Raw genomic sequence first — 27151 nt, forward strand, 5'->3', positions numbered from 1 at the left:
CTAGATTTAAATGACCTAAATAGTGTCGAAAGTGCCGTTAAACACATAAAAACAAAAACAAACGAATCGGACTAACACACAAAACCATCTGTAACCTATAACGTTTACAGTCTGTTTAGGGGCTTTAGTGAGAATTACTCACGCAACTGGTTGTCTAAAAACGAATGCAAAGAGCAAAGTGACGTCATGTTCATTCATTTTATATTCGATGTCCATAGAAGGAACGGAGTTGACGTCACTCGGCCATTTGGATGATACGTTCTCATTAAATTATGTCAATCAGATTATAAACGTTTAAGGTTACACTTCACACAGTTTTGTGTGTTGGGACCGTTAACATCTCTAGATGATAATGGTTGGGACCGTTTAACCAGACTGGCGGATGTTTTAACCTAAATGCATAACATCATCGCATCAATTCAAATTGCGGTCGTGTAAGCTCCAATACTGGACGTCATGTCTACTTCTTCCTTTGATTGCCCACAATCAATTGGTTGATTATTATGGCAAATATGAAACTGCTTTCTAATCTCTCTGTATTCCTTGTTTATAATCGTTAGTCTAAAATCAATTTCCAGGGACATTCAGGGGTCGTCACCGTTGGTCAGTGGTGTTTTGTGTAAGGTCTAAGTATTTGCATAGCAACTTGCCACAAAAGCATCAATTGTAGTGATAATGTCTTCTACTCAATGTGGTCGTCGTCGTACGTATTTACTCCAATGTTTTCATGTCACGTCATGTCACGTCATGTCCACGCCTTGTCAATCCCCTTGTACGATTACCCTGAAGGGGGTACCGAGCCGGGTTCAGCCAGTCCATCTGTCCCTTGGGACTTATTTCACCTGGATGAGTCACATCGGTGGGTGGCCCGCTGTGACCCATGACCTCTGTCCCAATGCATTTTTTGTCAAAAACCATAAGATTCTTTTACTGCACACTGACAAATGACATCATATAGGTGGGTGGCCACTCTGACCTATGACCTCTGCCCAATGTATTTTATTATACTGTAAGACTCTTTTGTTGCACATTGACATTAAAAGAAAAATCATAGAATACTTTTGTATCAAATACCGTATCGATCGTCAATTTAGTCTGAAGGCGCGATGGAAGTTGGGGGTGGTGTGTGTGTGTGTGTGTGTGTGGGGGGGGGGGGGGGTGAGAGAATCCATCAGTATAATATATTATGCCAAAGTTGTGATTCTTAAGTTTTGTGTTAAATTTAAATTGGAGTGTCCCCCCCCCCCCCCCCCAATGCAACAGACCTGCAACTATTATCACGTGACCTACCTTATTTGTACATCTTTGCTTGTCTGATAACCGAATGCAATTATAGGCTTGATTTATCATTGTTGTAAAGGGCATCATTTTGCGTTGGTTCGAGGAGTATTTCCTTTACAACAATGAGCCCATAATAATTGGGGTTATCAGACCTGCAAATGAGTAGAGTATGTCAGACCTGCCCCTGAATCTGTCTAATTGTCAAATTTCTGAGTACGCTGTTCATTTTCTTACATGCTGATTTGACTTTTAAAGTTGTTCAATGGGTGACAATCCCTCAGGACTAGGGAAATTTTGCTCCCTACTAGTTGGTCCTTCAGAGCCATTAGGCCCATGGAGCTGAAGTTTATCCCCATTTCTTTAGCATGAAAGGGAGGATAGTATAGCTTGATACCCTTTGGATAGGATGTTCGTCTATCGCAAAGTACTTTCCACCAGATCTAACACTAGACCCACTACCCACTCACTGCTGGGTGGACAGGGGGTCAGAATTTTACTTTTCATGGGATCCATCTCCTTAAACAAGTGCTCTACCAACTACCAACTAAACTATCGGGGAACCTCCCATCCACCCCTATTTGCTCCCTAATCCGATGTCAATGTGAACCATTCCATCATTTCAACACAAATAATTTGCAAAATATTGTGCAAGGTCAGAAAATATATATGTATTTTGTGTTTACTTGAAAAAGGCCAAAGGCCGAAACGTCGTTTGTTTTGTGTTGTTCATTCATGAGTCAGATTTACTCCCTTTATCTTTATCTCCAAGGTCGGAATAGATCGTGGAAGACCAATTCATTCCTCAGCTTTTTATAACCCTGTTTATTTTATTTCTTTTCTTCCAACAGGAAAAAGATAGAGGAGATAGGCAAAATGACTGCCTTGAACCAGGATGAGATAGTCAGCAACACACGCACAGTGATTCAAGGCCTGGACACCCTCAAGAATGACTACCAACAGATCCTGAACCAGCTCTTGTCCACGGTGAAGGCTCTGAAGAGGGAGAATGGGGATACCAACCTCATGGAAGAGAAGACCAGCATCTTACAGAAGTCTCTAGAAATTATTGAGCTTGGATTGGGAGAGGGACAGGTATGTGTTGGAAAACTTTTTACTTTTTCTCTGAAGGATTCTTCCTTTATAGTGAGGTATTGTAGTAAAAAAAAATATTTTCTCGTCAAAGCTGATGCAGAATCAAAAATCAAGGTTGCCAATATTCTGTATATTTACGGACCAAATCCAAGCATCAGTAACACACTTTATAGTCACCTGGAACAACTACAAAAGACATCTAACTTCTACGTCATGGCACAAGACCGAAGGGCTAGAGCTCAGGTGGTCGCTGGTTCGGATAAGTAAGTAAGTAAGTAAGTAAGTATATTTACGGAATTCAGTATGTTATAGACCCTCAGCATATTTTTTGAATCACCTGCTAAATGGAAAAAAGGAAGTAAGTAATGTCTTTTTACTGGCGTTCAGCACTTAGAAAGGGGTTGGTCTGCGTGTTTGCATAAAAATTCAGTAAATCTTTGCCTCCTGAATTGGCGTCCCGGAAAAATATCGTTTGGGAATATTGGACTTAATATTTTGTTTGATCAGCTTTCATGTGAGGATATTGACAAATAATCATTTCTTTAAGAGTCCAATGCAAAATTATATCATAATTTATATATTTTATAGCATAATTGATTTTGCATTTTGTAGTGGACATAAATCAGTCATGTGGTGACCAATGCCAGTAATAGAGATTAGAATCATGATGAGGAGGAGGAGAAGGAGGAGAACACATTTTTCTCTGGATGGTGGAATCAATCCTGATAGTTTTTTGTTTTTTTATAAACAGCGTAATGTGATGATTTTTCATTGATGCTCTACCCCAAGAACATAGGTTTCCAATTTTATAGATATGTGTATGATGAAAAATAACCTTAATACAAAAAATATCTGACCCCTTTTGATGAAGGGAACCTAAATTTAGTTGATGGATTGTGTTTTTCTTATGATAATGTGCATTCTTTGTAATCAATTTCAGCTTTTTATAACATTAAAAAAAAAAGACATTGCTCTGATACAAAAGAGTTCTCTAAAAACCACATAAAAACATCCAGTATGAAAATGAAAGTCATACTTTGACCTCGTGTCGTAATTTGATACTTACGTTAAATTTAATACTTGTATGTATATTCAGGTGATGATGGACCTCTCAAATTACTTACAAAAAATTGAAGCTGAAAAACAGAAGATGAAAGCGCAGGTGCGGAGATTATGTCAAGAAAATGCCTGGCTTAGAGACGAGATTGCCACCACTCAGGAGAAACTACAGGTAATAATTATTTTGTCCTCTCCTCTGTCTGATTGTGGTCAGCTTGATAACAAACCCATAGAAGATAAAACGACATAGATACCTTTTGAGAATAGTCAGAGCATATTTGCAAAATTTGCCACAAATTGTCGCAAGACAGAACCATGCTATCTGACGACAGCTCTTGATGCTTCGGCGACCCAGAGAAAATGCATGAATACATCCACCATTTCACAAAACAGTCGAAAGTAAATCCTAAACTAAAATCAGCAATGCATTTTTTACATATACAACAGCAAGATGAACGAATAACTAAACTAAAGTGGGAGGAACTTGTTTTGTGTGAATAAACATGAAAGTAAAGCCTAAGATAAAAATATTCCGGACTACATCAGCAATGCATTTTTTACATATACAACAGCAAGATGAATGAATAGCTAAACTAAAGTGGGAGGAACTTGTTTTGTGTGAATAAACATGAAAGTAAAGCCTAAGATAAAAATATTCCGGACTACATCAGCAATGCATTTTTTACATATACAACAGCAAGATGAATGAATAGCTAAACTAAAGTGGGAGGAACTTGTTTTGTGTGAATAAACATGAAAGTAAAGCCTAAGATAAAAATATTCCGGACTACATCAGCAATGCATTTTTTACATATACAACAGCAAGATGAACGAATAACTAAACTAAAGTGGGAGGAACTTGTTATGTATGAATAAATTGTTATAAGATTTTCAGCAATGGGCACCCTCTTTTGCACTTATAAACCTGGATTTGCATTTGGAACCATATTATAAATTTGTAATGATGCAAAATATAGATGAAGATTGACCTTTTTAGTTTTTTTCCTCTATACAATTTTACAATGAAACAAAAACATTTGGCCAAGAATATTGCTTGGTTTCGATCATGGACACAAACTTGGTTGTCAAGTGGTTGATATTTATTGTTAGAAAAGAAATCTGGTATGTTTTGTGTGCTTTTTCATTTTCATATTTATTCATTTTATAGATAGTATGCGCTTGGCTAAGAAGCTCATAACATTGCCATCCGGAAGTATAACGGACCAACACACAAAACTGTGTGTATCCATGAACGTTTATAGTCAGGTTAATACAGTTCAGTGAGCATTACTCATAAACTCGATGGCAAAAAACAATAACAAAGACCTGAGTGATGTTATCTTCGAACTATCTATATATTCTGACAAACCAATTCATTTTATTGATTCTTTGTCATCTTACAGAGAAGTGAACTGAAAGTTGCCACTCTTGAGGAGGAGAAGAAGCATTTGGAGTTTATGAATGAAATGAAAAAAATTGATGGTTCTGATAATAACAACTCTGCGGTATGTTTAAATCAATTTGTTTTGTTCGTTTTTCTCTCCGCCTTATTATTATTATTTTATTTTTTTTCAATTTTCATTTGTTTTAAATTAATTGTTTTCCTCCTACTCCTAAAACCCTTAATTATTTTTTTTTTCTCTGAAATAAACATTTTTCAATAGAACATTTATTATCATTTCTTTTGCGATACCCTTTACATTTCACAATGTTTTATTTATTCCTTCAACAGGTAGTATGGAACCAAATTTTACAATCTGTGTTGTTTAAGTTACCTGTAATGTACAAAAGGGAGAAATTTTGTCGTTTAGAAAATTAGATTATTCTTTTGCTCTGATTGAGATTTTCTGAATTTTAAAAAATGTATGTCGGCATGCCTGGCTCATATGATTTGAGAAAAAAACCCCAAAAAACAATGAGACAAATAGCCCAGTATTTTGGCCAAAGTGTCGTAATAGCAATAAATAATATGGATCTATTTCAGTGGTCAAATATACAAATACTCTTACCGCGACTTAGGTGATGTTATCATCGTTATTCATGCCCTAGTGGCTACCATCTGTTCCACATGCACATCCATTTGGTTTTGTCAGTGAATTTGTGTTTATCAAATGTAAATGTTGATGTTAGAATGACAAATAAGTAATAGCAAAAGGATCCTTTTACTATATGTCTCAGTGGAATTTCAACCTTAGTTGGCCGCCAGCTGTTGCACATTCATTTGGTTTTTGTCAGTGGCGTTGTGTTTTAGATCCAATATCAGCTGTCAACGTTTGGGTTAGAATGACAAATAAGGTGTTACCGAATAATGATATGTATTTTTGGAAGTATAATTTGATTTTATCCCCTGTGTTGAAGCAGAAGGGCTGAAAATAGATGCGAAACACAAAATAAGTTTTGGGCACTTACAAAATACAAATAAAACAAAGAAATATAAGCGGGAATAACATTTTTATTTTAAAAAAGAAAATGATTATTGCCAATATTCACTTGTTTCCTTGAATGGGCTGTAGAATTTGTTCAAATTCCTGTCATGTTGAATTTGATTGGTCATTGCTATTTCCTGTCTTATTTGAGACAGATGTAAAATTTTAAATTCCCCTTTAACTCTCTCCTTACCAATTCTTTTCAGTATTCTCCCAAAATGGCAGGCTTACCCAGCAGAAAACATTTTTAAAAAAATTCAAACAATCTCTCTACAAAACAACTTTATGTTCTTATTAATCAAACAAAGATCATTCTTCAAAATTTGTGATGTACAAAATAAATCTGAATTTAGATAATTTATATTGTGTCGTAACAAATGAGACGATTTTGCTTCAGGTGGTAAGGAGAGGGTTAAGGTCACACAATTTTGTCTATATCCAAAAATACTGTTTCTGGACTGAAAGAATGACATGTATTGTCTTAAATGTTGAAAAGACATTGTCCATTAGAGCAGAAGAAACTCGTGTTGCTCTGAGCATTGTTATACGCATGTAAAGTGCTATGCAGATGCAATATTTAGTACATGTGTATAAAATGTAACTTCTTGTTTTATTACAGCCTGCAGAAGAGAAAGAATCAGAGGCTCCATCCTCACAATTAGACGACCTCGGTTTCCCAGAAGTTGAGGACGACTCCACTTCCCCTGAAGGTAAATTGCTGCTGCTAATACTTGGCAATCACTTGTTTGTATTTCACTTTGAATAAATGCTGATAAACGTAGAGCCATGACAAAGGGCAGCACGTATTAATTTTGGGTAGAACTCTCAAACTCAAAAGACTGATTCTCCTGATGGAGGTGGTCATAGAGGAGACATGAGAGATGCTTTTGCAGTAAAGCCCTCCATTTAGATCTATCTGTCCTCAGCATGTATAGAATAGGTAGGAATTGTTCCAAATGAAATCTTTAATTGTTTTGAACAAAGATTAAATTAGTCACATCTGCTCTCATTAACTCACTCAATCCTAGAGATTTTTGCTACTTTTCAAAATTGGGAAAAACGTATTAAAAATGAGCATGTACATTGATAGTTTTATTCAACTATCATTAACATGTAAAAACTAAAAACATTAGCTTTGATACTACGCCTATAATTTGTCTCAGAAACAATGTAATAAATAAGCATGGGGTAAAAGTAACCCGGGTAAACTACGGATATAGTCCGTGTTAGGGTTGAGTGAGTAAAGAAAATTGATGTCTGCAGTTATAACCCAGACCAGTAATAGGCGAAACGATGATTTTTAAAGAAATTTTATTTCATTGTTGGAAGGTCATTTGTCGTTTGTTTTTCCTACACTCGAAGAACTAGTTTGAAAAAATAAGATGTTAGTCTGTTTATCAGCATTTATTTTTCACACTCAAAGCACCCCCTTGTTTTGAAAAAGATTTTATTTGTGTATGCTGAAATCATAACTGAAATGTTAGTGTGTTGTCATTAAAATTAATAGTTTGTAGTGTTCTTTCTAGTATTCTTTTTTTTCTTATTTCACTTTTCTACCACCTTAATCGTCTTTTATATTATGACAGGAAAACATATCTTAAACTCTGATCTAATTCAAAAAAAAAAAATATCTTCAAATTTATTGTAAACTGTTTGTGAAATAAATTCTAGTTCCAGGAATTGTTTGAAAATTGGGGAAATACAAGCTTGTGCGATCTGTAATAGTTTGATAGCTGTGTCTAGGCATACAATTCTCTCTCTCATCTGTAACAGTTTGATAGCTGTGTCTAGGCATACAATTCTCTCTCTCAATGAATACCCTCTTTAGTTGCCTTTTTTATTTTTTTTTATTTTATTTTTTTTGTCTTGAGAGAAAAATTTATCTTCATTAGTTTCTCATAAAGAGATTAAAGTTTTGCAATTTGGAATTTCATATAAAGATACCGCTAAGTTTACATTCTACCCTTCCGCTCATTGTTATAAATCAAGTTTGTTTCCCAAAATTAAGCTATAGATAGTATGCGCTTGGCTCAGAAGATCACAACATTGCCATCCGGAAGTATAACCGACCAACACACAAAACTCTTGTGTAACCATGAACTTTTATAGTCTGGTTAATACAGTTTAGGGAGAATTACTCATAAACGTGGATGGCAAAAATACATTAACAAAGACCTGAGTGACGTCAACTTCATACTATCTATATTAACAAATCAGATATCAGTGTTTTGGTATGGAATTTCGATTCATTTCTCAACAGAATACAGTAGATTTTTAAAAAAAATTATTATTAATTTTTTCAAACTGTCGTCTTGCATTTATTTTTTTATGGTTTTTCATTCAATTCTAGATGACTAATAGCTTGAATAGTTTTTTTTTTACCCTTGTTTGTTCAATAACAGTCTGCTCTGTTTTCTTTCCTCTTCATTTATTTACTATTTTATTTTGTACATTTTTTTTTTATTACCCCCTTATATTGGTTTTATTGTTTGTTTTTCTTTTGTGCTTTCCTGTAACTATTTTCTAGCAGTCGGTCACCCCAGACACGACCAGACCTTGACCCCTGGGGTCATGGCTTCTGCTGGGGTGATTTCCGCAGAACATGGAGACTATGACATCCCAGCTAGTATGAATGAGTATATTTCTCTCTCTCTCTCTCTCTCTCTCTCTCTCTCTCTCTCTCTCTCTCTCTCTCTCTCTCTCTCTCTCTCTATCTCTATCTCTCTCTCACACACACTTTCATTTCTATTAATCATATTTTTTTTCTAAAATAATTTGATCTAACCCTCTATCCACTCACCATTTGAAATTCCCCCCTCGCCCTACCCCCTTCGGCTGTTTTGCGTTTTAAAACAAATTTCATTGGATCCATTTCTCTAAACGTTTATGGTCTTGGACATTGAAAAAAAATAATAACAATAAAAAAAAGGAAAGTGAAAATTGATTTAGCAATGAATAATGTTAAAATGTGAACGGAAATTGATATATAATTATTGAGGCTGATGTACAATAATTATTGTTATTTTGTATATTCTTCGGTAACAACAGCCAGACAGATACCTGCCTTTTAGTTTTCCGAGAAATTGAAATAAAAATTGTACTCTCTAAGTAATGCTTCTTCCATTGGTAACGAACTTGTTGAAAAATGAATCACAGGCATTGATAAAAGATTATGATCTGACAAGCAATGTATATGGATGCAATGCCAGATATATAAATCAGCAATAAAAATACATTTGAAAAAAATTCTCAAGTGGTAATAGGAATGGACAATGCAAACTGTATTTTTTAAGGGTTTATTTAAGTGTTAACTATGACTCGTAGCCTTAATCTGGCATTATGTCTGAGCGAATCCTATGCCCAAAACTTCATTTAAATTTGAATTAATGGAGAATATTATAGTTTTTTTTTTTTTTTAATGCAAGAGGCTATGTTTATTCTCCGCAAAAGGCAATTTATTTTTTTTTAAATGCAAGAGGCTATGTTTATTCTCCGCAATAAGGCAAATAAACTTAACCTTAACTTTTGACTATAAATTCCATTTTTAATATCTAAATCACTCCTACATAATACCCTGTTCAGGTGATAAGTCACTAATGTAAATAGATTTTACCTCTAAAAACTTAAAATAACAAAAACAAACAACAAGCCGCACAGTTAGGATACAAGTCTGAGTCGTAATTTTTATTGGTTATTTCTAGAATTATAATGAAAACGAGTGTCAAAAGCATTTTGAATCCCCATCCTAAAACAATTCCTTATTTGTGATTCACTGTGTCAATTTGGTATTATGTCGGAATGGACTCAATGAAAAAAATTGAGTTGGTTGAATCTGATAATAGGGAAATTTAAATGAACCTTACTTTTTATTTATTTACATTTATTTGAACTTTAATGCTATGAGTTTGGCTTCAAATTCAATTTAAAAAAGCATTAGGATTACCCCGACATAACACCAATTTGAGATGACTGGTCACATTTCCCCATTCCATTAGTTCCATCATCTTTCAAAAACCCTCCACCTTCTCTCTTTTCTTCTATTTTTCTTCCACTTCAATTCTGTACTTGATGAACATCTCTCATTTGTTCTTTTTTATTTAGTTTATTATTTTAATTTTTTTCAAGTTTACAGTAACAATAACAGCATTTCATTTTGTTACTGTTTGATTTGGGTTATTGGGTTTGGTTGTTTGTTTGAAATACTAACATGCTGATGTTTGATCAAAATAATATTGATAACAATTTCTCGAACATCTAATGTAGAAACTTTTAAGTGGTTAGTGTTCATGAGACAAGCTGAAAATTCTGTTGAATTATCAATTTACAAGCTATTTGATCGACCGACATAGGAGGATAAGTAGTAATTTAAAAGACGTTAGCTGCTCTTTAAAGCTTTTACATTTTTACTGTATATCAGCTTCTCGGAGTAAGCGTAAGAAGTCAATAGTTCAACTCTTTCCATAGAGTCTTAATCGGCTGAAGGAGCTTGATAATTGCAACTCCCTCCTCTATTGGTTGCCAACAAAAAGCTTGATTGCAAGATTCTAAAATAAAGCTGCTTGTATTGTTATAAAATTCTGCATGAACATCAAGTTACTAATAATATTATTTTCAAAGATTGGTGATGGGTATTTTAAATAATTGGAAGTTGTACTACGAATTGAATTATGGAGGATTTTTAACTGGATTGGAATATTTAAACAGCAAGAGAAATTTGGTATGGACCGTCGTCCAGGGCAAAGGGCATTCCGATTTATTCTTTCCTATGCTCTAGTTGACTCTGTGCCCGACTCCATACCAAATATTGTTTCAATTTATTCTTTGCATGCCAATTTGGATTGATGCAAGTGATAACAATTTTTTAAAAAGATTTACTTGATTGAAAGTAATGGAGAAACTATGTCAGGTGCCTTAAATTTGAACAAAAGAGTAAATGTGTTAGCATTAGATGGATTTCAAAGTTGTCAGTTTATGATTATATCTGGCTAATCGTCTCGATATGTTTGTACATCAGGGTTTAACTAGGTGAGAGAAAAAATAAGTGAATTTGAGGTGACCACAAATGTAGAACTTTTATTTTTGTAATTTAAAAAAAGTATGTCTGTTGACTTCAGTGCAACATATAAGATTAACCCAATTGTCATATTTAAAAGATATGAAATCAATGTTTCACTTCTAAATCATCCCGACATTAATACCTGTTTGAGGCAGTGGTCACATATATTAAATAGATTTGTGATATAATAGGCATAATTAGTATGTTTGTGATGAAGACTGAATGGCTACGAATAAGTGAGTGTCCGTGAATCGAATTATTGATGTTTTGAGTTTTGATAAAAAGATATTGAATCTTAACTTATTATGAATTGACACTTGCCTTTTGTCTCTTTATCCCCACCTGTTTTTGTTTTGTTTTTTTGTCTTCCTTTTTTCCCTCCCGTTCTCCTTCCCCACCCCCCTTAGTATTTATTCTTATCCCAAATTTCTCCAGGAATATTCATGAATGTGTCTGTGATTCAAGAGCATTTTACACTTTTCTATTTTAGGTTTATTGTCTCATTAAGAAATAGATTTTATTGTTAAAGCTGAAGTCATCTTTTACATTTTTTCCCTCTATAAGTGTCTTAAATTATTATTATTATTATTATTATTATTATTATTATTATTATTATTATTATTATTATTATTATTATTATTATTATTATTATTATTATTATACTAGTATTATTATTATTTAATTGTTTTTTAAAATTCGCTTTTATCTTTTAAAAAAATCAAATTTGATGTCTTAGTTTGTTTTGTTTTTTTTGTTTTTTTAATGTTTATTTGATGATAAACTGTAATAGGTAAAGATTTGGATATAGATTTCATAAACATTTTGAAAATGAATATTATGATAAAGAGCTAGAAATAATAACTTTCAAAGAAAACATTTTTCACTTGCTACCTTTGTGAAATTATAGTTGCCATTTCTGTGAGAAAGCTGAATTATTGGCTCGTGAAAATGAAGGGATTGACAAGACGGGATGGATCGCTCCATCTAATACTTTGAATTAACCGTAACGTAAAATAGAATAAATCAATAGATCATGGCTTATTTGTAACCCATCACCTCAAAATGGTATTATGTTGGGGTGAATCGAGCTCCATAAAGTGGATTTAGATTAAAATGTTAAGATATCTGAACTTTGATTTTTTAAAAAAAAGTTTCAATGTAGAATTTCGTATTCATTTCAATGTAACGAAGATAGATTAACCCAGAGTTTCATATTTGTGGTTGGAAATTCAATTTCCAGTCCCTAGTTCCTCCCATTATTTACCGTTTGAAAACAGTGGGTCAATTGCATGTAGTAGAAACAATAGAAAACAAATAATATTTCAGCCATTATTTCTCTGTGTGAATCTTCTTTACTCATTTGATAATTGGCTCTCAATTCTTTGGCACTTCTCGTGCCTCATCCTTTAAGACGATCAAAAATGAAAGTGTGTTGAGAAGCACCAGATGTTTTTTTTAAATAATGCTGAATTTTTAAAGATAAAATGAATTGGGAAAAGGACAAAAATATTCACCCCTAATAGTCTCCAGTCTTTTCCAAGCATCCTTAACCTTTGCAATTAATTTCAGGAGAAGCATGAGGGGTTTTTTTTTGTTGGTTTTTTGTTTTGTATTGTATTACATTTTAATATCGTTTATTAAATTTTGTTTTTATACGTTATTATACGAAATTATATTTTACAAAAGCAATTGTGGTTTGATAAAGAACAGCATTTAATTTAAATCATTTATATACATACATATATATATTCTATTTGTTGATGAAGCTAGACAGTCTCATATGTAATGAAATGTGGACTTAATTAAATTAAAATTGAAACTGCTTTCCTTATAATGATTAATGGTAAATGATTACGTATGTAACTGGGGAATTTGATATGATTAGATATGAATGAGTTCCTTCAATTCATTAGTCTCTCGTTACCGATATGAATGAGTTCCTTCAATTCATTAGTCTCTCATTACCGATATGAATGAGTTCCTTCAATTCATTAGTCTCACATTACCCTTTGCTTTGTACAAATTCCCATTAAGTATACCCTCATGACATATGTCTTGTCCCATTAATGAAATTGAAGCAAATTAGATTGATAGATTTTCACTTAATTAATTTTTAATTTGCAAAGTCTACAGCTAAATTAGGAATTGAATTTAGTTTATTTTCATTTTCAGAATTGTTATTTGAATTCCTTTACTATGAGTGTACAGTAATATTTTGACTTAAGTTTGTACTTATTTTTATAAGATTTACAGACCTCTGTCGTCTGAGGATGACACTATTATGTGTTGATATATTACTATATTCATTACTACTATTGTTACCTTTTTTGTTGATGTTGTTATGTTTTGTTCGTATTGTTTTTGTTGTTTTTTTTTCTCTTTATCTTCTCTTGAATATCCACTTAGCTTAAGGTTCGTTTTTAGTCAAGATTTATGGCATTTTCTTAATTCAGATTTAAGAAATAAATCAAATTAAAAATCAAGTTGTAAATACTAGTGGTGGTTGGAAATGATTGTGCAAATCTCTGCTTGTAAATTCTATATGGCTGGAAGAAAGAAAAGGCATTGTCTCGCTCTCAGTGGGCTTTTAATTGATTTTGCACATTTTAAAAGGTAGTAAGGAACCAACCTCTCAGTGAATGATATGTTGTCAGTGTTCAAGTTATTGCACAAGCACAATCAGTCACACTGCTCATACTAATGAAACCATTATATACACATTTGTTGGAGATTAAATATGTGTTACAATGCACATTGTTTTAATCTCAAATTTCAGCGGAAAATAAAAGAAAATAGTGGGTTAATGGATGGGTTTCTAGATTAACCTACACTACCTTACATATATTTTTTTTTACTTGATAAAAGTATATATTGAAAAATTGCACGATAGACTGATACATTTTTTCTTTCTTTAGAAATTTTAACTTTTTCTTCAAGGAATCTTATGTTTTGTCATTCTTGAAGCTCAGTGCCAAATGCAATTTCATATTTTGAAAGCTGAACAAAGATTTTTGAATTCCCTCACAAAATTAGAATTAGAGAATTATCAATCTTGGACTCCAACCAAGGTGGAACTACTTGCCAATTTATACCTTAGTTGAGCTAAAATCATATTTGAAACTCCGTTTCACGTTTGCAGATCAAGTATAATAAGCTGAATTAGCGATATAAATTAATTGCTTGTGCCATTTTCTTCTATTTTGTCCATCCAGTGCTTTCCCCATCTCAGTCAAGTGCAATGGCCCACGCTGCCAGTGGTGGATATGAAATCCCAGCCCGTTTGCGTACCCTCCACAATCTCGTCATCCAATACGCCTCTCAAGGCCGCTATGAGGTGGCCGTGCCTCTATGCAAGCAGGCCCTGGAAGATTTAGAGAAGACATCGGGTCATGACCACCCCGATGTGGCCACCATGCTCAACATTTTGGCCCTTGTATACAGGTAAGACTTTTTCTGATGTTAAAAGCTTTCTCTTGATGACAAACGTTTCCCAATGATTAAGCGTTTTTCTGCATTGTATGGGGAACATGATAGCTTAGTTGGAAGGGCACTCACTTCACATGCAAAGAGATTAGGATTGATTACAGGTGAAGAGAATGCCCAGATCTGTGGAGCATGTGGCAAGAATTGACTGGTCATCATTCGATAGTCATCTCCTATATATGTCTATATATCAGGGATGCCCTTTGTCTGGCTGAAGCCGGAAAACTTGAGTTTTTGAAATTGTCCAGCTGACTTTGTTCATTATTGGTGAGTTGATTTTTAAAAGATGAATGCATTGGTTGTTTAAAGACAACAGTTTAGATGGGATGTATATGATGTACATGTATTCTTTTCTACGACTTTATATTCATGTTATCCTTACTATTTGCATATTTGAAGCTTCTGTTTCAGCAAATTTATGGGTAGTACCATTTGATGAAGAGAAATGTGTTACGAAATATTTTCATACATAAGCTCTTTATGAGAAAAATTTTCAGGCTTAAAAAATTTTTTTAGTAATGGGCATCCCTGATTTATGCTTCATTGTTTTGATGATTATGATAGATCGGATTGTAAATGGCTGGAATTCGACAAGCAAGGCGTTACATGTTTCTACTTTTTCTTTCTTTTTTCTTTTTTTTTTTTTAAATTGAATTATTAGTTATCTTTGAAATGGAGAAATGTTCAAATTATTTTTTAATATGATATTTTATACAGCGCAATATGCGCTAAATGTGCTTGAGATGTTTTACAAGGTGTCCTCTCTTATATAAACAAGACATGATAAAGATATTGTTGTTTCTGGCCAGATTTTAATTTTGAGCATGGTGAGAAAATGTGAGAAAAGAGTCTTTTCCAAGGACTCGCTTTGCACCATCAACAGCGGGACCTGAACCAGGGACCCTCATGTCAGCAGCTGAGCATTGTACAAGACCTCAAAGCCGCATATATTCTATGATTGGCATCATGGTCAGTGAGTTTCACGATGTCTTACAGCTGGCTGGTTAGACGAAATTTTACGATTGAGCCGTTAGTCATCATTTCAATATAATCACTCGCACCTTGGTAGCATGAATTTGATCCATGCCGGTGATGCTACTTGTAAGAAAGTCAAGACATGGCCACTGATAAGCTGCTGGTATAAATATTCAACCTTTCATCTTGCATGCCAACTCTCCTATCATCATCATCATCATCATTGCCTTTTTCACCCTGGGTCAGGGTATAGGCCACAGACAAACAGTTTCCATCCTTCTCTATCCTGAGCTAACTTTTTAATCTCATTCCAGGTCTTACCACTTCTCTGTATATCAGCTTCTTTAATTCTTCTCCTATAATTGATAAGAATTATACGAACATGAGTAATCAATTATTTTTACCCACATCTCATGGAAAGCTCATCGAAATGGCTCCTGGGTTTCTAACATTTTAAAGATAAACAGACAAACCTATATAAATATACATCTTAAATAAATCATATATTCCAATGTATTCATTGACATTGTCAAGAAGTAATGTAGAAGCGTGTAGTCGTGTGTTTGGGTATCTTAAAACAGGCATTTCAGTAAGTAAAGTGGCAAGACAATTCAATTTTACCAGATAGACTAGTATATTCATTTACCATTGAAATGTCACCAAATGTTGTCCAGCTGTCTTAGTGATGTAATAGTAACACATTGTTCACAATATGAACAAACTGAATTTGATCCCGTGCCCTGTAATATAGAAAAATGCAATCAAATTATTGTGATTAATCTGTGTTATGTTAAATATCTATTAAACCAAATATACACATGTAGTTATTAAAGATAATAATAATAACAATAGCCATAATAAATTTGCCATACAATTAGAACAAATGAAAAAAAAAAAATTAAATTATGCCAGTATTTTTATTACCTTCAGAGTCATCAATTTTCCTGCATGTGTAGAGGTTGGGGCGAGTTCAAAGAAGCGGGTAAAGATATGTTATGCTAAATAGCTATTACGCCAAATATTCAAGTTTAATTTTCTTTTTAAAAAAGATAATTAAAGGATAGATAAAGACCATGATGATAAATTTGTCATACAATTAGAACTATAACTATGAGAGTCATCAATTTTCTTGCATGTGTGTGTTTCCAGAGATCAGGGCAAGTTCAAAGAAGCGGGTAACCTCCTCCACGATGCTCTTATTATTAGGGAAAAGACTTTGGGCATGAGTCATCCTGCTGTGAGTGTCCTAGTAGTGATTGCTTTATTCCTTTTGATCATTTCCACAGGATGGCAGGCAACTAACAACAAAATTGTGCTGTCTTGTCTTTGTTTCTGTTCACAGTTTGAGTGATGTCCTGTTCGTGTGGAGGGAAGGGGGGACAATTAGCATTGAGTAATATGCTTTGACTGTACCTCTTGGTACAATTTGTGTGTTTTATAAAAAAAACATTTTCATTTTCATGGCTACTTGAATTAATCAACAATAGCTTTTCAGCCAACTTCAATTCTGTATCCAGAGAATTGACGACACATCCAAGATCAAGCCGACATCGAACTTCCAAGCCTTTTAAAGAGATGGATTTTGACAATGATGACAACAAACCTTTTTTTTTCTGACACTTTTTATCGTAATTTATTTAGTACTATCTGATCTGCTTTGACCGTGCGTAATGTTTTTATGGTTGGTGCGATTCCATTCATCAGGGATCAAGGCAAATACAAGGAAGCCACAAATCTTCTTAACGATGCCCTCAGCATCCGAGAGAAAACTCTCGGTCCCGACCATCCGGCTGTGAGTTGTTTTCCATTCTTGATATGACTGCCTCCCCTCCTCATTCATTCTAATTCTTGGTCTTGCATCCATCCGCTTTGTAATAATTTGACTACTCGTGGATGTGGCTGTTTTAGGCTGGTTGATGTTGATTGTCTTACTTACATCATCGCTTGCATGCATTCAGTTTTATGTTATCACCATGCTTGTTTGTCATCTTTCAACACTGATAGAGGATCTGTGCATTTTACTCAAATCACTTGATCGTATTCTTTTACAGAATTATAAGAAAATAACTTTCCTTGTCACGCCTTGTGCTATTAAAAAAGACATATCCACATTGATTAATCAAAGTTCAACATATACTTATAGTCTTTAAATTGCCTGTTACATGTGCATTCTGCACTGCATCGTCAGTTTTGGCCCAAAACATCATCTTACTTTCAATAAAACAGGCAGTGGAGTTTATGATTACAATTTTTTTTTTATTTAACCCCATTGTGGCCTTAGATATGTTGTAATAGCACATTATATCTTTCTGTACAATCCTTTCATTCATTGCATCATTCATTTTCTTTGTTTTTTTGTTGTTTATTCAATATGATGTTTTTATTTGTTATGGAATCATGTGGCTTTTTTGTTGTCATATTTTTTAATGTTTAGAATTGTATTTGGTTTCATTCAAGCACATTGTCTTCCTTCTTTTGTCATTAGATTTTAATAGATAAACGATAAATGATATTGATTTTACAAATGTGAATCATCAGAATAAATAGATAGCTTTATAAGATGTTTTTACATAATTTTACAAAGCAATATAGTAAATGAAAATAAAATAAAAGTGCAACTATAAAATTAAGATTAATACATAAAGATGTATATTATATTTTGTATAATGCAGATATATGATATGATATATAGATGTAGCAAGAAAATGTAGATTTAATAAAAATGAACTCCATTTTAATTTTTAATGTATCTTATTTATAAACATTCAGAGGCGATATAACAATTTTCAAAAGAAAATGGCGGGTATATAAAAACAGATAAAGCTGATATCTAGTATTGATTTGATAATGATATGAAGGAAATAATTCATTCAGAAGTTATTATTGAAATGCATAATGTATAACAGCTAAGTTAAGTTGTATTTAAATTGATTTTACAGAAATGGAGTAATTCGTTGTATTCTTTTGTCCTTTATAAAAAATCATTAAAATAACATTCACAATCGTACTTCGTAATTTCTGAAACAAAATCAAGATCCAAAATAGTATAACTTTTATCTTAAATGGTATGTATTTCTTGCAACCAAATTTTAAAAAGTTGTTTTGTATTATGGAAAATGGATTGGTGTTTTATGTTTTTTTTCTTTTTTAAATCATATAGATATTGTACATTTGTTTACTCAGGTTTGACAACGAATATGTCTGTCACTTTTTTTTTTAATGATGTTTTGTATTTTTATTTTTAAAGCTTTATTTGAAAATAATAAATAGATGAAAACTAGAACTTATTTTAAGAAGCAATTAGATTGGATTAAATTTAATTTAATAAATAAAACAAATAATGGTATTAAATGAAAAGAAAAGAAAAAGGAAATGAATACTTTCTCTTATTGTTCAAATAGATATTGTAATAAAAAATAGTAAAGAATACATAATCTTTAATTGTAATAAAAAATAGTAAAGAATACATAATCTTTATCCTAAAAGGAAACACTGAAGCTGTTGAAGATTTTTACTTCATTGTTTTAAAAATAAAAAAATAAAAAAGACTTTTCGCCACTAACAGTGAGACTCAAAACCTAGACCTGAAGATCACAAATGGAGTGTCATACCACTAGACCACAGCGTCGCTACACCTTCGATGAAACGTTATTGAGTGAAATACAGCTTGGTCTTTTGTGTATTGTCTTGAGAGTTACAAGAGATCTAAAGATAATGGAATTGCAAGAAAAAAAACAAAAACAGTTGTAGTAATGATGTATAATTTAAACTGATCAGTGACATTTTTTGCTCTCAGATTTTGAAATCCACCTCTGCTTACTGTTTAAACTAGTGTCTTTATATGACTTTGTCCTGAGCAAAGCTAAACTGACAATACCTCAACTTATCCATGTTTAAGCAATTGAAAAAGTGGGTGAGTATTTTAAATTCAATTCTTAACTTTACAGGTTGCCAGTGTAGGTCCTCCAAAATGGGGGTAATAGATAATGTTTTAGATAACGTTACCAACCGAGCTGCTTTGTTCTGTATCTTTTGGAATCGATTAATGACATTATTATCACAACCATAGAGCAAGCTATTGCAATAATCAAGGCTGGTAAGAATCAAAGAGACAACAAAAAGTTTAGTAGCATTAACATCAAGAAACCTTCTAATAGCACCAATAGATATAAGACAAAGATTGCAGGATCCAGTTACATTATTGACACGGGCAGACATATTTGATTTGGTGTCAATAGTCTTTATTTCATAGAAATGGTCACCAGGGATGGGGAGGTTGCTGATTAATAAACTTTTTTTCATTAGGGAATTTTTTGGTGATTGCTGGTTTTATTGCTTTTGGTCTGGGTTGTCAAACTCATAAGTTTTTGCCTTTTTTTCTCTTCTTTTTCTCTTAGATTGTAATACTTTTTTTAAAATTAAATTAATTGATTAAATTTTGAATTTGGATTTAATCAGTCCCCCATCTCTTTGTCACTGAATCTATGGTAATTAAGCAAGCAAGTTGAAATGGGTGGACTCAAAATTAAAACAAACAAAAAAAATCTGAATCAATTTTTTCATTATAAAGGGCTTCATGAAACCTAAAAAGTGATTTGCTATTGAATGATAAAGTAACGTTTTATATAAAGGCATCTCAAAAAGAAAATTGGTTAGTCTCTTACATTATAAGTGTTATTATTAATCTCCCTGAGTCAGTTTTCATTTTCATTTTAAAGAGCCATTTACTTTCCGAGAAATAAAATTTGAAAAAAAAAAAAAAAAGAAAGAAAGAAGAAATTAATGAAAGTAAAATCTCAACCATTGTCACATTCTCAACTGAGCACGATATGCAAAATTAAAATTTGTGATACCAAAGATAAGTTTTGAACTCTTAATTTATTATATATTTTTTTAATGATTATAGTGACAGACATTTTCGTAAAATCACCTAAGTAATGAACAAGTAGACTCAGAGATGTTATGTTTAAAAGATGACCTTTGATCTGATGCATATAAATTGTTTTGTTTTAAGTTGCATGACTGCAATTGTCAAAGAAAGAGTGTTTTCCCTTTGATTTAAAAAAAAGTTTTGCCTTTTACATGTTTGAAACAGAATGTTTTGAACTTAGGTGTTTTGTATGGATGTTGTGATTTTTTTTTTTTTTTAATGTGTGATCGTATACTTTGTTTTGAAAGCAGTTGAAAAATTAATGAGTAGAACTTTAAAAGGTACTTAAACAACATGAACACAAGATACCATATTGTCATTTAGAAGTACAGCGTCGTTATTTAGTGCCCCTTTAATGACCACAGAGAGAGAGAGAGAGAGAGAGAGAGAGAGAGAGAGAGAGAGAGAGAGAGAGAGAGAGAGAGAGAGAGAGAGAGAGGGAGACAGAGACAGACTGAATGCTTTTTTCATTTAGTTAAGGAAAAGGAAATCTCAAAAGACATTTTTTGTTCATGATATGAATATTGTTTATATTTGTAGCTCTTTATTTCACTTTTCATAATTAAATGCTATCATTTGTTTCAAGTGTCACTTCTATCGACTCATGGCCTCACTTCTGACTTGTTGTTGGAATAAACCAGAGGCTGAAAATTTGTTTTAGAATAAAGGGTGTTAGAATTTTTAAACACTCGGTTTTGCTTTTTGAGAATCATGATCTGCTGTCAACTTAGAAAAATAAAATTATATTTGTTTTAACTGATTTCTTTTTGTTTATTACTCGAATTTTCACTATCTTACTTATGTACCCCAACACATTTGCATCTTATTCATAAAATAAATATCAGTGGTAGAACCTACCATTTCTATATTATACCCTTTCCATACCTTGGAATGCAATAAGGCATGACATTTTTAAGCATGTGACTAAAAGCCATTGGATTAAAAAATTCTTTGTCTTTTAATTTTCACCAAAAAAAAAAATATATATATATATATATTTTTCAAATGATACAAATGCTGTGTTATCCTACACTTGACGATATTACAAGTTAAATTTTCCGTCACCTTGACCTCTCTCTATTCCATATATATGCTGTATGTCGTGTAATAGATGTGTATATTTTATTTTATGTATGAATTTTATGTTTGAATACTGACTTTCGGGACTGTATATGCCAAATAAATGTTTGTTTAAAAAGAAAGGGAGTGGAGAGAAAAATTTGGAATGTGTTTCATGATCATATGTTTATATATGTGTGTAAGTCTTTTATCATGAATTTATTTACGTAATCATGATGTGTTATTTGTATAGCGGAATCTGCATAAAGTCAACTTCTGCTTAAAGTCAACACTGTCATGGTCTCAAGTGAGTAAAGAGCTACTCGACTATGCATAAAGATATATGTAGAATGAGGCCCCAGAATTTACTAGTTACTATAAATGAAAACAGCGGGTGGTTGGATGGGAGCATCACCCTTGAATCATATACCTATGATGTTCGCATGGGTGTACGATCCGATAGTGATGTCGTTTCTTCTTCTCTTTACTAGCCTATCCTGCTTCTTTGGTTTGTGATTGTATTTTTGACAGGGGATATTTTTTTTTTCTGTAAATCTTCTGCCTGTTTGTTCTTGGTTATTTATAATTTAGCTTATGATATCTTTAGGTTATGATTTTGATTTACATTTGTACTATTTTTGTTAGATTGCTTGTTTTTTTGTTTCAGCGGTCTCTCATATAACCTCAATTGTGTTGGAAGAGACCTAAAGCAACAAACAAACAAAAAAATATAAATGAAAACAATTAACGATTTGTTTACAATGAAATAAAAATAATGATGAAATTTAATTAAAAGAGATAAACAGTGATCGTAGCAGTTACAAATAGAGATGTGAATATATTACGTAACTTATGATAATATGTCAGGTTCGTAAGTTTACGTTTCCAGGCAGTTGACAGGCTTGGATGATATATTCGTCTGATAACAGGCTCGGGCTCGTAAAATTCCACTTCCAGGCAATTGGTAAGGGGTTGTTGACAGCGGGCTCGGGTTTGATCCTTGAAGATTATACAATCAAAGTTAAAAGCTCCGGCGTCTTAATGGTGTAGATATAATATCTACAAAGTCCCAAAAGATAAAAATCTTCCAGTATATATAAGGAATAGAGCGACTGGCCGTCCGGCATAGATTGTGGAGAGAAGTGAGTGTCGAATGTTAGACCTATCAGCTTTTATAATAAGTGGCTACGTGACAGAATGTAGAACGAAAAGTATTCACTAATTAGAAATTAATTCGAGGGAAGGCTATAAAAGGAAAGACGATCTAATATTACAAGGTAAAGTTTATCTAAGCCTACCGAAATATAACTGGAGTGAGATGAATTCAGTTCTTAATAAAATAAAATTTAATAAGATAATTGTGAACAACCTTTACTGTGACAAACACCTCTTGTTGGTCTCAAATTTGTTATTCTTTATCTATGTTCCATTGATAATGGATAAAGTCAACCAATCTTTTTTGGGTCTTGCGGTGTCAGCTTTATCACGATTCCATTGTATTGATGAGAAGATGATGATGACCTATTTGTGTTAATATTACTTCTCTGATCCTTTAGTGCTGAACTCTTGTCCTTTTTCAGCATTAAACAGAAAATTATTACAGACCTGTCTGTCTACCTTACGAACATTTCATAATTTTATCCAAAACAAAACAAAAATACTCTACTTTTTTTTTTAAAACAAAGTGATTAGTCCAAATTACAATTGTTAATCATTTAGCATCCCTCAATGTTCCTGTTCTTGTTATTTATATCTTCTGAAAATCATTTACACAATTTTTAAAAAATAATCAATTGTTGAATAGAATTTAAAGGACTAATTTATTTTGGAATCCCGAATAGACAGGTCTGGAATTTGCTTAATCTTCGTGTCATGTAGGATAACTTTTCATTTGTTTTTTTATGTTGTTTTCTTAGGCAAGTTATGATGTGGAAATGTAATTTGTATAAATTCTAAGGGGTTTTGTAGCAAAAAAAGGGGTTTTGTGGCAAAACTGCTTATTTTCATTTTTTAAAAATACAACATGACAGGGCAGGAAAAAAATAAGTCAGAAGGTAATATAAGAATTTCATACTACATTCTAAATTTAGCACTGAAAATCAATGAAGCCTTATTTGATTATTTTTCTTCATTCTGCATGTGATGCATTTGCCTCAAAACCCTTTTTATGTTCTTCATATTTTTCTATTATATGTATTTATATATATATATATATATATATATATATATATATATATATATATATATATATATATATATATATATATATATATATATATATATATATATATATATATATATATATATATATATATATATTGTCTTGTAATGTAATATCTCTATATTAAAATCATCTTAATTTTTTCTTTTTTTTTTGGTACGAAAATCGAAAATCAGCCTGAAGTCACACAGTTTTATTTCCATATCGGCTCTCAAAAATTCCATGACACCTAACTTTTCAAACTATTTATTGCTCTAATCATATCACATAAAGAAGAGATAAAAATACAAGAGATCACAAAAATTGTTAGAAGGGAAAGTTATATTGGGAAATCCACTTGTCGCAGTGAAATGTTCTGAGAAAAATCTAAGTTAGATAATGTATTATCTAAATGGGTTTCTCTTTCAATGATTCGATGAATTTGTAATGAAATTTTTAAAATTTAAGTAACAGACCTTTTGGTCAAAGCTATGGTCTAATTTGTTATTGGAAGGCAGGGCTTTATTTCTTTCAATATTTAGTTTTCTCCCATTACTATCCTGGTAATCGTAACAACATTAACTACAATGTACATATATTGTCATTGAAGTCCAAGTCGTATCTCAGTTAATGCTTTCTAGAAGAAGACATGATGTAACGACTGGTTACAGTGAAACGTATTCAAGATAAAGGGTTTACGCATTTCATTTTTGTTGTGTTTATGTATGTGTGTGTTAGTGTGTAAAACTGTGATATGTTCTTTTTAAAAATATTTTTTATATTGTTTTTATGTTGCTATTGTTTCCTTTGTTAAATTAGAAAATATAATAATTTTTAAAATCGTAAATAGATGTATAATCCAATTGGTATCTAATTTTGATTACTTCTTTGTAACTGAACAGAAAAGATCATACGTAATTGAACACAAGTACATTTTATTAACATTAACTAAAAATAGTTCATCCCGATTCTGAATAAGGATTCATAATTTGATTATTCACATCTTATTTAACTTTTTTCCAGGTGAGTTCTTTTTGTTGTTGTTGGTTTTTTGGGGGTTTTTTTTTACACCTTCAAGATGTTTTTTTTTTTCCCTCTATCTATTCAGGTTGCAGCTACCCTCAACAACTTGGCAGTCCTTTACGGGAAAAGGGGAAAATACAAGGAAGCCGAGCCTTTATGTAAACGAGCCCTTGAAATAAGAGAAAAGGTATGTTGATGTCTTATGGTATGACACTCGCTTTCGGATCGGAAGGTCCTGGGTTCGAGCCTCGCTCAACGTATTTGAGTCCTTGGAAAAGGCTCTTTACTCACATTCTCTCACCGAACTAAGTGTGTAAAAATGAGTACTTGGTCGTTAACAGCATTGTCTTTGTCGGAAGAAAATTGTATTTTCGCCTAATAGGTTCCATGTCTCGTTCTATGTTGTTGTTGGTCAGGGACCCTTTGTAAAGCGCTTTGAGCACATTTAGTGGATATTGTGCTATATAAAAGCTATATAATAATAATAAATTAAAATATGTTCAGCTATAATTGTATTCTTTAGTTCATGCACATACCATGTGAATTTTTCTTAAAGGAACGGAGAGAGAGAGAGAGAGAGAGACAGAGAGAGAGAGAGAGAGAGAGAGAGAGAGAGAGAGAGAGAGAGAGAGAGAGAGAGAGAGAGAGGGGGGGGGGGTAATGCACTTCAGCCTGAAACTATCGTGAATTGCACTGCCATTTTTGTCTTTTGAAAGATTTGACTGCCCATTCACTGCTGGATAGTCAAAGCCTCTAAGAAGGTGTGACCTTTGGATTCGAACCTGGTTCATTCAGCTGTTTTTCTTGAGTTTTGTGGGGGTTTTTTCTAGCTCTTGATTCGTATTTAAATTGTAATGGTCGTAATAGTTGTAATAATAATAATAGTAGTAATAGTAGTAGTTGTTGGAATAGTATTAGTAGTAGTAGTAGCTGTTGTTGTAATTGTGGTAGTAGGAGTTGTAATAGTAGTAGTAGTAGTAGTTATAATAGTATTAGTAGTAGTTGTAATAGTAGTAGTAGTAGTAGTTATAATAGTATTAGTAGTAGTTGTAATAATAGTAGTAGTAGTAGTTATAATAGTATTAGTATTAGTAGTAGTTGTAATAGTAGTAGTAGTAGTTATAATAGTATTAGTAGTAGTAGTAGTAGTAGTAGTAGTTATAATAGTATTAGTAGTAGTTGTAATAATAGTAGTAGTAGTTGTAGTAGTAGTAGTAGTAGTAGTAGTTGTAGTAGTAGTTGATGTTATAATAGGAACTATCATTATCATTGATCATTAAAATCCTATCACGATACATATCTTGACAACAAATGGTTTTCTTTTCAACAAGTCATGGAAAAATTCAGAAAATGTAATCCTGTTTTCATGTTTCAATTTTCCCTGTAGGTGCTAGGCAAAGACCACCCAGATGTGGCCAAACAGTTAAATAACTTGGCACTGCTTTGTCAGAACCAAGGGAAATATGAAGAGGTATGTCATTGTCTGTCTGATTTTAATTCAGAAAAGTGAGTAGAGCAGGCACTTATGTTGGTAACAACAAGAGATGAAGTGAATAGAAAAGTGCCAGAAGACAATAGAGAATAAAAAATTTTTGCGGCGGTGATGGGGTTTGAACCTGCGACCTTATTGGTACGACAACTCCGACTGGCCGGTGAGACCGTATGAGGTCGCAGGTTCAAACCCCATCACCGCCGCGAAAATTTTTTATTCTCTATAGTCTTCTGGCACTTTTCTATTCACTTCATCTCTTGTTGTCTGATTTTACCAGTCTATGTGAGAGGGGTTGAAAAATGACACAAATCTGAATTCTATTAGAAAGATTTTTGTTGTTGTTATTTTAGTCCTGATTCAAGAATTTAAATTAGACTAGTCATAATGGGATTTTTTTCTTTTTTAAACATCCATATTTTGGCTCAGCCCGCAATTTCTAAGTTGTAAGGAATTTTCACATGTCATTGAATTTTTCGAGTAATCTTATTTCAGCGTAAATTAGTAATCAAGCAGTTTATTTTGTTTGTGTGTTTGTTGTGTTTTTTAACTCTCTTCTCAGAATGGTCTTGTGCCAAGGTGAAAATGTCGTTCTATTTTTCAATTTTTAAAATTTAGATTTTAGGTGTCATTATTTGTCAAAACATTTTTTTTTAGAAATCTCTTACACCTTTGAAAATAAATGATTTACCTGATTCTTGATAAAGGCTTATGGAGAATGTTTTATTTTATTTCTGTTGTTAGGATTGTGGAGAATCTTATGTTTAAAATACTGTATAGCTTCATGGGAACTCTCATTTATCTGAGCACTGACCAAATGAGCTCCAGGCCTTGTTTTGTGAAATAAAATTAGAAATTGACTTACACTGATGACTATTATACAAGAAATCATTGAAAAATACTCTACAAGGAAATGTTTGGAAGTCTTATTTACATTGATTTGATATTCTTTTCTATTAAATCATGTTTATTTCATTCATGAAACATTTATCCATAGTTTAAGAATCATGTTTAAGGGCTTCATAATTTTTTACAAATCGACTGACAACATAATATATTAAAATATAGAACACATGCA

At 32.5% G+C, this 27151-nt stretch overlaps 1 protein-coding gene across 50 annotated transcripts in view; it reads left to right on the top strand.

Moving 5' to 3' along the window:
- The window catches only part of LOC144963423 (kinesin light chain-like), a 104243-nt gene that overhangs the window by 37197 nt on the left and 39895 nt on the right, over positions 1-27151 (top strand). For 17 of the 50 annotated variants that reach the window (XM_078897480.1, XM_078897430.1, XM_078897437.1 and 14 more), the window contains exons 3-11: positions 2130-2373; positions 3470-3604; positions 4836-4937; positions 6478-6568; positions 8386-8484; positions 14127-14355; positions 16522-16609; positions 24670-24771; positions 25972-26055. In XM_078897480.1, coding sequence (XP_078753606.1) covers positions 2130-2373; positions 3470-3604; positions 4836-4937; positions 6478-6568; positions 8386-8484; positions 14127-14355; positions 16522-16609; positions 24670-24771; positions 25972-26055 — 1174 coding nt within the window. Of the gene's footprint in view, positions 1-2129; positions 2374-3469; positions 3605-4835; positions 4938-6477; positions 6569-8385; positions 8485-14126; positions 14356-16521; positions 16610-17076; positions 17165-24669; positions 24772-25971; positions 26056-27151 lie in introns of all 50 variants that reach the window. The other 33 variants (XM_078897446.1, XM_078897456.1, XM_078897466.1 and 30 more) reach the window with 3 other exon arrangements.

This window comes from Berghia stephanieae, chromosome 1 (genome assembly GCF_034508935.2).
Source record: "Berghia stephanieae isolate SIO BIC M18660-M18661 chromosome 1, UCSD_Bste_1.3, whole genome shotgun sequence".
Lineage (NCBI taxonomy): Eukaryota > Metazoa > Mollusca > Gastropoda > Nudibranchia > Aeolidiidae > Berghia > Berghia stephanieae.